The sequence below is a fragment of the Lutra lutra genome, chromosome 17 (genome assembly GCF_902655055.1).
Source record: "Lutra lutra chromosome 17, mLutLut1.2, whole genome shotgun sequence".
In the NCBI taxonomy this organism is placed as follows: Eukaryota; Metazoa; Chordata; class Mammalia; order Carnivora; family Mustelidae; genus Lutra; species Lutra lutra.
In genome coordinates, this window is record NC_062294.1 from 43255901 (window position 1) to 43271086 (window position 15186).

Consider the following 15186-nt stretch of genomic DNA (forward strand, 5'->3'; position numbering starts at 1 on the left):
GAGATCTGGGGCTAGCTTAGAGGAAGGCCAAGACCAGAAGGGCAAGAGCCAGTGGGTGGGTAAGTTGGGTGCAGGGGTGAAAGATATTTGGGTTTTGGTGCCAAGGGGAGAGACAGAGAGGGGGTGGAGGTGGGATTGCGGGCGGGCAGGCTGGTGGGAAGGAATGTGTAGGGTGTGAGCTGGTGGGGTGGCAGAGTTATGTGTGTGGGCGCCTGGGTGGGGTGAAAATCTGCACGTGGTTTCAGGCTTTGCTCAAATAAGGGTGACCAGGCCCACTCCCCTCGGAGGACCCACGCTTCCACCCTGGGTCCTGGACACCCAGGCCCAGAGACCCAGGAGCTTCTGCCATTTCTAGGCACTGCCTATAGAGGGTGACTAATCAGGCCATCTCAACAAGCTTGAGCTCATTAAATCTGTTTCCCAGTTTCACGCTCCAGGGACAAAGCCAGATCCCTGGGCAACCTCAGGCGTGGCTCTTCTGCCCTTGTCCAGTGCCTAAATGAGGGAGTTTCCCATACCAGGAAATTGCAGGGTGGGGGAGGGTGGGCGGTGAGCTGCAGAATCCCAGTCCACCCTGAGATGGAGAGGTGGGGTTTCTCCTTTTGAAATGTACTCCCATCTTCTCTTTCTACCCCTCTCTCTGCCCATCCCACCGTCTTCCATCAGCCCCAATCCCTCCTGGTCCCATTCCCATTTGCCACTAATTGATTCAGAACTTTGGCATCTGTCCCCATAAGAGATTGGCCTGGAGTTGTCCCTTCCTTGCTGCCCTCCGCTGGTTTGGGGAATATGAACCTGCTGCTTTGCCAGAGCAAGTGGAGGAGGTTTCCATGGCCCATCGTCACAGCCCTCCCGCAGAGCACTGCAGAGCACTCCCAGGAAAAGTGCAGGCGGGTCTGTGTGGCCCTGGGGCCTCGGGGCCTCAGAGCATGTGCCATGCCCAGAGCCTCACCTTGCAGAGCTGCCACCTGACTTCCCTACTCTGGTTGGGATCTGCACCAGTTCCCACTGGCTGGCAGACATTTGTTCCAATGCTCTTTGGCAAATCCTGCCGATAGTCATCTGGATCTGAATCAACCTTGGGGAGGAGAGATCGTAGCTCCAGTTCTTCTCTTGTTATTTGCCTGCTGAGATTTGCCATTTCTGTTTGAAGCAGGATTGAGCCTTTATATTTTATAAGAAAAATTTTAATTGCATCTAGCTTCTCATATCTATTATTGTAAAGTTGTACAAAATTGACCCCTTTTCAGTCCTGGTTTTATTTGTGTGATCTTCCACACCCTGCCTCCACCCAATCTCCATCACATGTGTTAAATTTGTCCCCTTTGTTTAATTAATACCTGCATTTTGGCCTTGGGTCATTGAAATTCCCCATCTGTACACTGGATTTATTTTCATTTCCACCTCCCTGGACCATCCAAGGAGGAGAGCCTTGCCCTCACCCTGTCCCATTGCAGGTGCTTGGCGAACTGAGTTCCCGTGAAGACTCAGGGAAGGAGGAGGTTATGTCATTCTGCCCCTTCTTGCTTCCACACCTCTGTCTGGGATGATGACTCCTTCCTAGCCCAAACCCCTACACCCCTTAAATCTTGGTCACAGCTGTGTCAGCCAGCCCTGCAGGTGAAGGTGCCTATCTGTGAATCACAGGTGTGCAAATGAGCGCCCACCCCCAGTGCGTTAGAGGAAAGAGCCACCTGCCCTGTTCTTCCCCAGAAGCTGCTTTGTGCCAGGCAGAGTTCTAGGGGGCGGTGGAGGCCCCATGGTGAACAACAGGACACAGTGAACAAGTAAATCAGTAACTAGATTATGACAAAGCTATGTGAAAAGCCCCGAGGAGAAGAACGGGGTGCAGTGAGGGGATCTGGCTTAGAGGTCACTTAAAGATTGCGGCTCGGAAGGAATGGGAGGCAGTGATATTTACGTATGCATTCTGGCACCCGCAGGTGCCAAACCTTCTAACCAATGGGATACAAAAGCGAAGTTAGACCAGCAGTCTGCCCTCCGAGAGTGTACAGCCTGTTGGGCAGAAAACTGGCAAGAAAATGTATAAACAGGACGATTTTGAGAGAGAGACATAGGCTATGAGGAAAACAAAAAATATAGAGAGGGTAGCCGTGGAGTATCTGGAGCATCTCTCCCAGCAAGCAAAGTCAGAGGAGGCTTCTGGAAGATGAGCGGGTTGAGAGGGTGAGGGCTATGGTGACTGAGGGAGGAGAGAACTTTACATGGGGATTTAGAAGGGCCGCTCTTAAAGGGCTGCACCTGAGGGAAACCAGGAGTCCGGAGCAAGGACTGGGCAGGGCTTTCCAGGGAAGAGAAAACAGCTAGGGTAGATAACTATCAAGAGGAGGGTCAAGGAGCAACACAGAGCCAGGGAGAAGGAAGGCAAGGGGGAGAGAAAAGGGCTTTGAAGCCCAGTGTAAAAAGCTGGATTCTATGCTGGACGCCGGGGGTGGCCTGGGGACCGTGGGGCTCGACACGCGCTCATCACGCACTTCACCTCCGCCTCTGTGACGTCATTGGGCACTGTGACGTCACGGCGAGAAGCTTTTGCCCCACTAGCCCGGGCGCCCCCGCACCGCAGTAACATCGCGGTGGTCCCCAGGCGCCTAGGTCATGAAACCTTAGACCATGTCGAAACGTGACATCGTCCTCACCAATGTCACCGTTGTCCAGCTGCTGCGACAGCCATGCCGGGGTGAGGGAGGCAACGGGGCGACCTCAGGGAAGGGGAGACAGGGCAGTCGGGAGCCCCTGCGGCGCTCGTGCCCACCTCGCTGTGTGCAGGGGGGAGGGGGCAGGAGGCCGGCTGCGGCGTCCCTTCCCTCCCGCTCTCCTGCCCCACCCTCCCTACCCCTGCCCTGCCAGTGGAGTGGTTTCTATAGCGATGGTGGCGGGCCAGGAAGAGGGTCCCCACCTGCCTCGGCGCCGCTAGCAAGCGGTGGAAGGGTGGAATCCGGGCCGGAGCCGCGCCTCCCTGCGCGCGTTTCTGGGGATGAACGCTCCGGTCGCCCAGCGCCAAAGGGCCGCTTGGGGTTTGGTGGGCTTTGTCCTCTTGGGCGCTAGCAACCTGCCGGGGCCGCGCCAAGCACTTTCCACGCGTGCGCGCACTGAAGCCTCACAACCCCCCGGGGAGGCCAATGTGTTTACTGTCGCCACTCACGGAGCGGCCACAGAGGTAAGAGGGCGCAAGTCGCCTCCCTAGGGCTCTCAGCACCGGAATAGCAAAGTTGACACTCAAGAGTCCCCTGCTCGCCCCCACTGGGCAGCCCTACCCATGCAGCCAGAGTTGCACGCACACACCAGCCGGATGAACCCAGGTCGGTCCGCAGGGCAACACACATTCCCTCGCTGCCTCCGCACTGGCCGGGGTGGGCGGGACGCCAGGGTCAGGGTGGTGGGAGGGACCCCCCAAGAAGCAGCGCCCGCCGGGACAGGTTCTCTGCTGCCGGCTTCGAACCTCCTCCCTGCTCAGCACTCGCTCTGTGACCTCCGGCCTCGATTTCCCCTCTATAAAGTGGTTTATAGCGCACGCCTTACAGCGCTCAGTGAGCTGGTGCACGCAAGTGCTCCGCACATTGCCTAGCCCGTGGCGGCGCCCAGGAAGTGCGAGCGTCATCCAATTAGGAGAGCGCGCGCCCGTGTCCTTGTTTCACCTACCAGGTGACGCTTCATCACTGAAGCTCCTTCAGGCTCTTCCTTCCTAGTGCAGCAGCTTTCCTCCAGCCCAGGCACCCCACCCCTGGAGAGGAGGGGAGGAGAGGAAGCCTAGGGGAAGATGGGAGAGGAGAACCACCCGAATTTTCTTTTGAAAGGTCGAGAGGAGTGGGCTCAGATTCCCACTCAATCCCATGGACAGATCTTCCCCTTTAGTGATCGTGGAAGCAGAACCCCTAGGAATGCAAACATTCTAGGGTCACCAAAACCACAGGGTCATTGCCGCAAATAAACACTCATAATACCTTTAGGAACTGTTATTGCCATAGGAAACCCACAGCCCAGGCTCAGACCACATGGTCTGCAGCAGCCCCTAGAGGTCAGGGGGCCCCACAGGCCAGCTGGCCTGTGGCTTCCAGCCTACCTTCTCCCGGTGCCTTTGACTCTGGTGCCAAGAGCAAGGGCAACCTTCCTCCTCCAGCCCCACTCCAACCTCTTCTCGCTTCCTTTCCTCACACATACTCTTAGTAGCAATTTCCTCCCTCTGTTGACGCCAGCACCTACTGGGTGGTGAGATCTGAGTCCTCACAGTAGCCCCCAGGCAGAAGGTCAGATGTGGCCCCAGCAAACAGGCCAGAGAGGTCATTAACTTGCTCAGGACTACACAGCTGGCAGGTGGCTGGGCAGGGCATGAGAGGCCTGATTCCCAGCTGGAAACCTCTGCGGACCCGACTGCTGCCTCCACATCTGCCCTCCTCTCCTCCTCATCAGCAGCCAGGCTCACGCACATCCAAGCACGGGGATTTTCAAAACACAGTATGGGAGTGGGGGTGTGTGCATTTGCAGAGGTGGACACTGCGTGGGTTTCTAGCCATTTCACCTCTATTTCCTACTCTGAGGATAAGAATCATCTGGAGTGCTTTTAGAACCAGGATTCCTGGACCTCTGAGTCAGATTTCCCTGGGAAGAGGCCTACCCTGGGGTTCTTATCATAACAGCTTATGCTGTGCTGAATTAGAGCAATTATCAGATGAGTTTGGGAAACGATCTTTGAAATACTCATGTAAGTGGACTCTTTCCTAGACACTCTCATAAGCATTACATCACCTCCCTTCATCATCAGAGTGACTCTCAGAAGTACCATCATCTTCCTTTTACAGAGGAGGAAACTGAGGCACAGACAATATCACCCCAAGCAATTGTTAAAAAGACATGTGCACTGAGTTAGACTCTCTGGGGAAGGGGCCCTGGCATTGGTATTTTTTTTTTAAGATTTTATTTATTTATTTGACAGAGATCACAAGTAGGCAGAGAGGCAGGCAGAGAGAGAGAGAAGAGGAAGCAGGCTCCCTGCGGAGCAGACAGCCCGATGTGGGGCTCGATCCCAGGACCCTGGGATCATGACCTGAGCCGAAGGCAGAAGCTTTAACCCACTGAGCCACCCAGGCACCCCTGGCATTGGTATTTTAAAGCAAGCCCACCCCCTGCTCATTGTGTAGATCAGGTATTTGGGAAAACAGCTAGATGGTTAGCCGCCAGGGGCCAGGAGCCAGCAATGGGTTCTGGGTGGCCAAAATGGTTCATTCTCTCCCACCGTGATGGCGCAGCTCATTCCCCCCATCCAACCCCCAACAGTGACCAGAGCACCACCCCCGCCGGAGCCCAAGGTTGAAGCCGAGCCAGAGCCCCAGCCTGAAGCCGAGCCAGAGCCCCAGCCTGAAGCCGAGCCAGAGCCCCAGCCTGAGCCAGAGCCTGAGCCAGTCAAGGAGGAACCCCCACCTCCTCAACCTAAGAAGGCTTCTGTGGTTCAGAAGCTGACAGTGGGCATCAATGGGTGAGTTGGCCCCGGCCCGAGCCATGCCTGAAGTCTTAGGGCCCAGTCTTTCCTCTGGTTGCTTCCTGGGACATCTCCCCATTTCTCACCGTCAGTGCCTGCCTTCTGCCCACCCTTAGGAAACACAGGGAAAAGGGATCCACCCTCAGAGAGCTCACATTCCAGAGGGAAGACAGCAATGAAAGAAGGAACACGACAGTTCAGTGACGCATGTTGTGAACAGTGTGGAAGTCTGTTACATTGAGACTGGGGAGCGCAGCGGCAGCCAGCTCTGGGCTCAGTGCGCTAAGAAGTCGATGTGTGGAGCAAGCAAAGGAGGAAGGGGAAGGGAGGTGGGAAGCTGGCAGGGGCCTGGCAGCCACGGTAAGCAGTCCGGATCTGGTTTTACTGATTGAGAGCCGTAGAGGTGTTCAGGCCAAGTGACATACCCTGACCTGAAGTTCTATAGAGGATCCATCCAGCTACAAGGTCAGAAATGCGAGGGAGCGATGGATGGCTAGAGGAAGCAGGAAAAGCAGTTAAGAGCCTGGAGAGGACATCTGGGCAAGAGAGGACAGTGCCCACACTTTGCCTCCTTTCCCCAGACTGAGGAGTCCCACCCAGCCCCCTAGAGCGCACCTCCTCTATCATCCCTTTCTCTCCCATCCCCTCCTCTGCCTGCCGGCGGTGAGGATTCTGAGCACAACCCCACCAGCCTTGTCCCTGAACAGATTCGGACGCATCGGTCGCCTGGTGCTCCGCGCCTGCTTGGAGAAGGATGTGAAGGTGGTGGCAGTGAACGATCCGTTCATTGACCCGGAATATATGGTGAGAAGCGGGCAAGGCGGAGACCCGGGAAAGGTAGGACGGGGTGGGGAGGAGAGCTTCCTGGAAGGCTCCCAGATGCCATGTGGAACCTTCACCAAGGTAGGGACTCCCCAGGGATGCTCACGCCTCCACCCTTGCCACCCAAGACTGGGAGCCGTCCTGTCCCCTGCAGGTGTACATGTTTAAATATGACTCCACCCATGGCCAGTACGAGGGGAGTGTGGAGTACAGGAATGGAAAGCTGGTGGTAGACAAGCAGGAGATCAGCGTCTTCCAGTGGTAAGCACAGCTGGACGGCGCCTGCCTGCGGCATATTAATGCCGGGGCGGTGGGGGGGCCTGGAGCGGGATTCCAACCTCTCAGGCGGGCTCCAAAACCCCCCAAAATGTGTGTGTGCATGCCTCTGGGTCCTGGGTCAGAGAGGGGTCTCAGAGAAGTCCCTGACCCCTAAAATGGTTAAAAAGCCCTAATCTAGAAAGGTATCCCACTCTACTCAAAATACTTTTTATTTAACACACATCTACATGTTTCCTCACAGGCGTGGCAGCTCAGTAAGTATAACGCTCAACTTCTGATTCTCCTTCAACCCCCAAACCTAATCACCTCCCTCCCCAGGAAATGGCACGGCCATCTAGCCAACCCTTTCCACTCGGTTCCTACTCAGCAGCCACAGAGGTCTTTTACAAACGTCAAAGGACCCGGTGACTCCCGCACTCAAACCCTCCAATGGCTTCCCATCCCCCCACGAATAAAATCCCAGCTCCTATGGGAGGGCCCCAGCACTATGCGCTGCCCCACTGCCTTTTCTCATCATCCCAACCACTCCAGCCGTCCATGCTTTTTTTTTTTTAAGATTTCATTTGTTTATTTGATAGACAGAGATTACAAGTAGTCAGAGAGGCAGGCAGAGAGAGAGAGGAGGAAGCAGGTTCCCCGCTGATTAGAGAGCCCATGCGGGGCTCCATCCCAGGACCCTGAGACCATGACCTGAGCCAAAGGCAGAGCCTTTAACCCACTGAGCCACCCAGGCGCCCCCATATCCTTTCTACTGTGAATTAGCAGCCTCTGTGGGCCCCTCCATGGCATGAGATTTTCCCTTTGCTCTGGCTTCGTGCACGGGCCCTGGGGTGCAGCCTCTCCCAGCCTCGGGGCTTGTATCTGCGGGGAGGAGAGCTCATGCTGGGGTGCTCAGCCCCTGGGTGTGGGAGTGGGAGGGTGGGTGGAGGCAGGGACTGGAGACTTGGTGCCCATGAGAAGCTGCCCGACCCAACTTTGAAATCTTAACACCAAACACAGTTCCAGCAGAGGAGTCGCTGTCCAGCCATCCCATGTCCTTCCCTTACTCGGCCTGGCACTGCTGCCACTCAGGGCACTCTCCCTGTCTTCCTGGTCCCCACACAGCTGTCCCCTCAAACAGCACCAGGTGCTGCCCTCTCTGGTGACTCCAGCAGCGTTTCCCATCTGCCCCACTCAGCCCCTAGGCCATGTTCTCTGGGCACTTGGCACAAGCCAGGTTGCTTGCATGCTTTACTCCCACCTCACCCCTTCCTAGTTGGGTGACTTTGGGCAAGAGATTGAACTTGCCCTAGCCTGTTTCATAGGGCATCTGATGGGCATGATGATCACAGCCCGCAGAGCGGGAGCAGGGAGCACAGTCGGAGGTAAAAGGTGTATGGGGACACCAGGAAGGGCATCTCCCCGCAAAGCCACAGCCTCATCGCCAGGAGGGCCCCCTCCTTGCTTCACGTCTCCATCACAGACACAGGCCGTGACTCTGGGTAGACTCTGTACATCCTTAAGAATGAATGAACGCAATCTTCAAACCAGCCAGCCCTCTGGGCAGAAGGGCAGGGCCCAGGACAATCTAGACAAGGGGCTGGGGTCTTCTGGGGCGCCAGCTTCTCCCCTCCTCCCTGCCCTGGGGCTGGCTGGCTCTGAGAAATGCCAGGATTGGTACTTACTCCTCAGGTTACCAGGGTTCAAGGGGTCAATACAGGTAAGAGCACTTAGAACATGAGCACGCGGCAGGTGATCAGTAAACATGTAGAATGGTTAACAAAACCCACAAACGTCGATTGAAACCCGCCAGGCTGTGGCGTAGAGTGGTCTAGAGGACAAGACAGATGTTAACAAATCATCACAGAAGAAAACACCACTGTTGGGATAAGCCCTGTGAGGGGGAGAAACCAGTATACGGTTTCTTTATTCATGGCTTGCTGGCTAAAGCCAAGTAGAAAACGGCAACATCTAGTAGATGTTTAATGTTTCAAATACAAACATTTTATATCGAGTAGAAATGTGATTCTCAAACAGGAAACAAAATCTTTTTTTTTTAAGATTGATTTATTTGAGAGAGAGAAAGCAGGAGGTAGGGAGAAGGAAATCCAAGTAGACTCTAGACTGAGAGGGAGCCCGACACAGGGTTCCATCCATGATCCCGAGATCCCGAGATCCCAACCAAGAACTGACCACCCAGGTGGCCCTCCTTTCCCTTTCTAATGTAAACCACTAGCCACTGCTGGCCCTGGGGCTGCCTCAGGCTTCAGTTCTCCCCCCGGAGCTGCTCTCTGGGATGCAGTGTGTCTTCAGAGAGCTGCCCAGCCTCTGGCAGGGGGAGCCGTGTGGTAAGGAGGGGGCAAGGAGGGCCGTGGGGAGGTTGCCAGGGCCAGGTATCAGAAGCAGCCAGCCGGCCTCACCTTCCTGGGGTGCATTCTGGGCAGCACGGGAGGAATGGGCCTGAGCTGGCTGGGAGCAGTCTGGATGGTTCCCCCTGAGGGGTTGAGGCCTGAGTTAGGAAGGTGGCAGCTGGTCCCCAGGCACAGCAGGGATGGTCAAGAAAACTGGCCTGCAAGGTGGAGTCAGTGATGGAAGGGGAGCCCAGCAGGGTGGACCGCATCGGGACAGTGAGGATGTTGGGTTTGGGGGGAAGAGATGGTTGTAGGCCAGGCAGGAAGGCGTCCGGCACAGTGAAGGCCTCTGGCACGGTGAAGGCCACAACTGCAAAGGCCAGGGCATGCAGAAAGAGACTGACTTAGGCACCGCCACCCCTCCACAGCATGCAGCCCCGAGACATTCCCTGGAAGTCCGTCGGGAACCCCTTTGTGGTGGAGTCCACAGGCGTGTACCTGTCCTTAGAGGAAGCTTCAGTAAGTGGGGGACAGGTGCCCAGGGCTGGGCAGTGGGAGGGGGCGTGGAGGTGGTGCTCAAAGGGCCCCCCCTGACACCTGTGCTGCTCCTCTAGGACCACATCGACGCAGGTGCCACACGTGTGGTCATCTCTGCACCCTCACCCAATGCGCCCATATTTGTCATGGGGGTAAATGAGAAGGACTATGATCCTGGCTCCATGAAAGTTGTCAGGTAACAGGCAGCCAACATTCTCAAGAGTGTGGGTGGCACCCAGAAGACATGCCAGCCTCACCCTCTTCACCCTCACCCGCAGTAGACCCCTGGGGCTGTCTTCACACCTCCCTTCCCAAAGCCTTAACGCCATCATGCTAACATTTTCCTGAAACTGGCTGTTAGAACAGCAGGACTCCTGGAGAACATGCTTGGGGAGCCTCCCAAACCATACCTCTGGGGCACCCCCATTGACCCCTCTCATCCCTATCCTGACTTCCACAAAACCAGGCCCCTGTGCATCAGCCAGGAGGGAGGGGAGGGTGCAGGGCTGGCTCTGTGACTCCCCTCACGGTGCCCTCTCACACCCGTGCCCTTTCAGCAATGCCTCCTGCACCACCAACTGCCTGGCCCCCCTTGCCAAGGTCATCCATGAGCAATTCGGGATCGTGGAAGGGCTGATGGTGAGTTGGGGAGAGGGCCTGAGGCAGGAGGGGTGGCAGAAAAACTCTACCTCTTCTTCCCAGTACTGCTTAGTGTGTGGGGTGAACAGGGAGAGATAGTTTGGGGAGGAAGTGGTGAAGTCTCTTAAAACGTCAGGCAACTTGGGATGCCTGGGTGGCTCAGTTGGTTAAGCAGCTGCCTTTGGCTCGGGTCATGATCCCAGCGTCCTCAGATAGAGTCCCACATCGGGCTCCTTGCTTGCCAGGGAGCCTGCTTCTCCCTTTGCCTCCATCTACCAGTGCTCGCTCACTCTCTCTCTCTGACAAATAAAATCTTTAAAAAAACAAACAAACAAACAACAAAAAAAAAAACACCGGGCAACTTGCAGGCAAGGCTGGATCCTGGCCTGCACATGGCCCTCTTGTGGTCTGTGGGGATGGTCCCACCAGCCTCCACACCTGGGTCACCACCTCAGGCCTGAGAAAAAGAGGCAGGGGAGCTTAGGAGGAAGGGCTCAACTTGGCTTTCTTCTTCCCCAAGACCACAGTTCATTCCTACACTGCCACCCAGAAGACGGTGGACGGGCCATCAAAGAAGTCCTGGCGAGATGGGCGGGGTGCCCATCAGAACATCATCCCAGCCTCCACAGGGGCTGCCAAGGCTGTAGGCAAAGTCATCCCAGACCTCAAAGGGTATGAGGGCAGAAAGCTGCAACCAGGGTTGGGGGTACACCCCAGGAGGACTGGACTGGCTCCCAATCCCTGAAATGTCTGTTGAGGGGAAAGTAGAGACGATGTGGGATGGATGGAAAGGTCCTGGGTTGACTCCCATCTCTAATGTGGGATTCTCCAGGAAGCTGACAGGAATGGCATTCCGGGTGCCAACCCCAGATGTATCTGTTGTGGACCTGACTTGCCGCCTGGCCCAGCCTACCTCGTATGAGGCCATCAAAGACGCCATAAAAGCAGCAGCCAAGGGGCCTATGGTGGGCATCCTTGCCTACACTGAGGATGAGGTAGGGGCTGAGGAGGGGGACCCTGGGAGGAGCCCTCTGAGGAGAAAATGTGATTTTCCACTTGCCAAAGAGCTGCTACGATGTATCAAGACAGGGACTGTAGGGCTGGGAAGGTCTGCTCTTGCTGCCTCAGGGTCTTTGCACTTGCTGTTGCTTTGGACTGGGTAGCTTTTCTTCCAGGTGGCCACATAGTCTGCCCTCACCTCCTCCAAGTCTCTATTTCAATCCCTGTCCTCAGTAAGGTAGTAAGGAAAGTCCCTTTCCCTTACCTGAAATTTCATTTCATAGTCACTGTTGGCCCTGCTAGCATGTGCACAAGAAAGCAGGGACTTTGGGACTCCATGGCTCCAGCCATCGTCCCAGGGTAGGGCACCCCAGCAGGTGCTCAATGTGAGCTTAGTGAACAAGACAGTGGCTCCTCTTTTTCAACACTTGTTCAGGGCAGGCCATGGCCAGGGGCCTTCCCTGTGAAGAAAGGATGTCACCGTGCATTTGCTGGCAGCCGTGCCATCCCTGTACCTCCACCTCTGGTGCTGTCTCAGCTTTAACTCCTACAGCTCCCCTCTCACACAGCCACCAGGATCTCTGGTTTTAAGGAAAGCAGATCACATCCTCCTGCTGCTGACAACTTTCCTCTGGGGACTTACACCACATCACTAGGGCCAAACCCTCAGAGCCTCTGTGCTGTAGCTCCTGCCACCTCAGCCACTGCGGAGGGCCTGAGGTGATTAGATCCTCCTAGACATCCAGACCCAGCCTCCCCATGTGCCCTCAGAGAGGGCCTCTATGCTGGCCCCCCATAACGGTGAAGGCCTGCATCACTGCCAGGAAGTGATGTGTCCTGGGGCAGCAACAGGGGGTCTGTGGTCTTCGTCCTCTGGCTGCAGACAAAGTCCCTGCGTGCCTTCCTCTCACCATCCCCAGAACCTGGGCACAGCAGGGCTCCACCAGATTTTGTAGGTGAAGGGATGGCCCATGTACCTAAGAGTCAGAGCCTGGGCTCCTGGAAGGCCTTGCTCTGCGACCCACTCTTTGAAATTCGGACGCCCAGGTCGTCTCCACGGACTTTGTGGGCAACACCCACTCGTCCATCTTCGACGCTAAGGCCGGCATCGCGCTCAACGACAACTTCGTGAAGCTAATTTCCTGGTGAGGGGAGAGGAATCCCGGGACGTGGGGGGGCGGACCAGGAGCGGTCGGGAGGGATGACCAACCCGGCTCCTCCCTCCCCAGGTACGACAACGAATACGGGTACAGCCACCGGGTGGTGGATCTCCTCCGCTATATGTTCAGCCGCAACAAGTGAAGCAGGATGGCCCTTCCTCCGCTTCCCCGGGTTCCGGACCCTGGAACCCTTACCTCCCGTTCCCGCTCTCGCCTCCCCGGGGGAAGGAGGGCGCCCCGCTGTAGAAATAAAAACGCAGTGTGTCACAGCCGCACCCCTGTCTCTGCGCCGGTCACTACGGGGTCACGGCACGCCCGACACTTAACCGCGCTCCACCTGCGCCCTCCGGCCACCGCGCCGCACCTCCGAGCCTAGCTCCGCGCGGGCGCACTGGGGCTCCGCAGGCTCCGGGGGCCGGCCGCGGGCCGTGACGTCAGTGCGCCGGCGCCACTGGCCTCCGGCTCCCAGAAGGCCGCGCGGGTCGCGGCGGAGGCAGGTGGGCGGCGGGCCCGGGCTCGGGCGCCAGGCAGGCCGAGGCAGAGACCCGCGCTCCGGCGGGCCCGGACGGCCGGCGCCATGACCCTATTCCACTTCGGGAACTGCTTCGCCCTGGCGTACTTCCCCTACTTCATCACCTACAAGTGCAGCGGCCTGTGAGTGCGGGGCGTCCGCGGGCGGGAGGGCGCGGGCCCGGGCTAATCCTCACCGCCCGCTCCTGCAGGTCTGAGTACAACGCCTTCTGGAAGTGCGTGCAGGCCGGGGTCACCTACCTCTTCGTGCAGTTGTGCAAGGTGAGGACGCCTGGGTCCCCCCGAAAATACCCTGGAAGACGTGCTCCGGAAGGGGTGGGACTGGGGAGAGGTCCCCGAGCAACTTTTGTATAGCACCTTAGTAAAATGGAGAAAACTCAGTTGTGTGGTGGCGTTTTGTACTTTTAGGGAGCGCGAAGGAACCCCAGGGTCCACTCGGTGCTGCTAACACTGCTGGGGTAGCTAGCCCTGGCACCTGCATGCCTTACCCGATGGCCTGGGATCACTATAAAACCCAAACTTGAGACCCCTATCCTCTGTCTCCCCTGATCCTGTAATCTCATCCCCCTTCTGATGGTCTCTCTCCACAAGGGTCCCCTAAACCTCAGAGTCTTACCCTCCACATCCACACTGATTTCCTACGTATTCCACTTGGTTTATTCTCTTCCCCTGCAGTGATCTCTCTGTTTGCTGTCCTCAGATGCTGTTCCTGGCCACTTTTTTCCCCACCTGGGAAGGCGGCATCTATGACTTCATTGGGGTGAGTGGGGCAAGGGAGGGGGAGGGAGTGCAGGAGTGGGGCCCCCTGGCACCTGTGCTCACTCAAACCTCAACCTGACCCACAGGAGTTCATGAAGGCCAGCGTGGATGTGGCAGACCTGATAGGCCTAAACCTTGTCATGTCCCGGAATGCAGGCAAGGGGGAGTACAAGATCATGGTTGCTGCCCTGGGCTGGGCCACCGCCGAGCTCATTATGTCCCGGTGTGTGCAGCAGCCTGGAGCCCAGAATCCTGAGAAAAGACACCTGGGTTCTAGGGAGGTGCTGGAGGGCGGGGGCTCAGATTCTGAGTGCTAAGGGTGTTTGGATGCTGGAGAATCCTTCCCTTTGCTTTCCTCAGCTGCATCCCCCTCTGGGTTGGAGCCCGGGGCATTGAGTTTGATTGGAAGTACATCCAGATGAGCATTGACTCCAACATCAGTCTGGTACGAAGTCTCGCTCTCCCACACACCTCCTTGCTAGTGGCTGTGCCCTCCCTCGAGGCCTGGCCCTGACTTCCTGCCTCCCTGCAGGTCCATTATATCGTCGCATCTGCCCAGGTCTGGATGATAACACGCTATGACCTCTACCACACTTTTCGGCCCGCGGTACTCCTACTGATGTTCCTTAGCGTCTACAAGGCCTTTGTCATGGAGTGAGCTGCATGGGGTTTGAGGTTGGGTCCCAGTGGGGGTGGATTATCTGTTCTCCTCTCATGATGATGTTTCCCCACAGGACCTTCGTCCACCTCTGTTCCCTGGGCAGCTGGACAGCACTGCTGGCCCGGGCAGTAGTGACGGGGCTGCTGGCCCTCAGCACCCTGGCCCTCTATGTCGCCGTTGTCAACGTGCACTCCTAGGCTTGGTGCCCCAGGCATTCACATACCCTTTCTCTGCCTCCAGGTTTCAGTGAAGTAAACAGTATTTGGAACGTTGTTTCTGCCTTCATATCTGTCTCTAGAACGGTCTACCAGTACCACGCTCATTGGGTTCTAGAGGCCCTTGTTCTGGCTTTGATGCCTGGTAGACAGGCTGGAAACTGGCCAACACTAGCTTGTTCTGTGTTCTGCAGCGGTTCCCCAGCTCCTTGTTTTCCCCGGATAGAGGGCTTAGAGTCAAGAGATCATCTTTGAGCAGCTGCAGAGACCAGGGCTCTGGGGCAACAGGTGATAGAAGGGAGCCAGAATCCAGGAATACAGTTCTTGGAGATTTTTCCTGTCAGTCTTTAATGTGGCCCTTCCCTGGCCGCTTTCCTCCGGGGCTCTCAGTCCTGCTCTCCTCTTTTGATCCACCTTTCATATTGCAGCCAAAGAGATCTGTCTGAAATCCCAGTTTTATTAGTGACCCTCCTTATCTACAACCATCTGAGACTCCCCATTGCACACTGAACAGTCCAGCCACCTGCACACTCAGGTTTGCTCTTGAGAGCAGACATCCATGATTCCGAGCTCTTCCATGCTTTGGGTCTGTAGCCCTCCCATCCAGTCCTGGCGGGAGTCTCCTCAGGGTGGGGTATAGACACCACTGCAGCCCACTAGCATGGTAGCTGAGCCCACCAACTTGGATATTGTCCCAGATGTTGCCCTCCCGACCTCTTGTTTCACAAACTCTTTGGGAGCTTCTCAGGTGCGATCAGAA

At 56.7% G+C, this 15186-nt stretch overlaps 2 protein-coding genes across 2 annotated transcripts; both read left to right on the plus strand.

Annotated features, from left to right (window-relative positions):
• The first annotated feature begins 2543 nt into the window (after positions 1 to 2543).
• GAPDHS (glyceraldehyde-3-phosphate dehydrogenase, spermatogenic) lies at positions 2544 to 12587 on the plus strand. Its single transcript, XM_047709588.1, has 11 exons — positions 2544 to 2698; positions 5293 to 5491; positions 6202 to 6298; positions 6471 to 6577; positions 9354 to 9444; positions 9540 to 9658; positions 10020 to 10101; positions 10622 to 10773; positions 10934 to 11096; positions 12148 to 12245; positions 12330 to 12587. Exons 1-11 carry the CDS (start codon positions 2632 to 2634, stop codon positions 12400 to 12402), a joined length of 1248 nt encoding a protein of 415 aa, XP_047565544.1. The 5' UTR covers positions 2544 to 2631; the 3' UTR covers positions 12403 to 12587.
• A 132-nt stretch (positions 12588 to 12719) lies between these two features.
• Positions 12720 to 14483, plus strand: TMEM147 (transmembrane protein 147). The gene is made up of 7 exons (XM_047709651.1): positions 12720 to 12914; positions 12983 to 13052; positions 13492 to 13551; positions 13637 to 13773; positions 13911 to 13995; positions 14083 to 14204; positions 14285 to 14483. Exons 1-7 carry the CDS (start codon positions 12838 to 12840, stop codon positions 14406 to 14408), a joined length of 675 nt encoding a protein of 224 aa, XP_047565607.1. The 5' UTR covers positions 12720 to 12837; the 3' UTR covers positions 14409 to 14483.
• Positions 14484 to 15186: the final 703 nt, after the last annotated feature.

Bases quoted from the DNA above. Each gene is read 5' to 3' on its own strand.
- TMEM147 (XM_047709651.1), top strand. From the start codon at position 12,838: ATGACCCTATTCCACTTCGGGAACTGCTTCGCCCTGGCGTACTTCCCC. The intron at 13,552-13,636 runs GTGAGTGGGGCA...CCTGACCCACAG, and splicing joins GCATCTATGACTTCATTGGG to GAGTTCATGAAGGCCAGCGT. The intron at 14,205-14,284 runs GTGAGCTGCATG...GTTTCCCCACAG, and splicing joins TACAAGGCCTTTGTCATGGA to GACCTTCGTCCACCTCTGTT.
- GAPDHS (XM_047709588.1), top strand. From the start codon at position 2,632: ATGTCGAAACGTGACATCGTCCTCACCAATGTCACCGTTGTCCAGCTG. The intron at 9,659-10,019 runs GTAACAGGCAGC...GTGCCCTTTCAG, and splicing joins GGCTCCATGAAAGTTGTCAG to CAATGCCTCCTGCACCACCA. The intron at 12,246-12,329 runs GTGAGGGGAGAG...CTCCCTCCCCAG, and splicing joins TTCGTGAAGCTAATTTCCTG to GTACGACAACGAATACGGGT.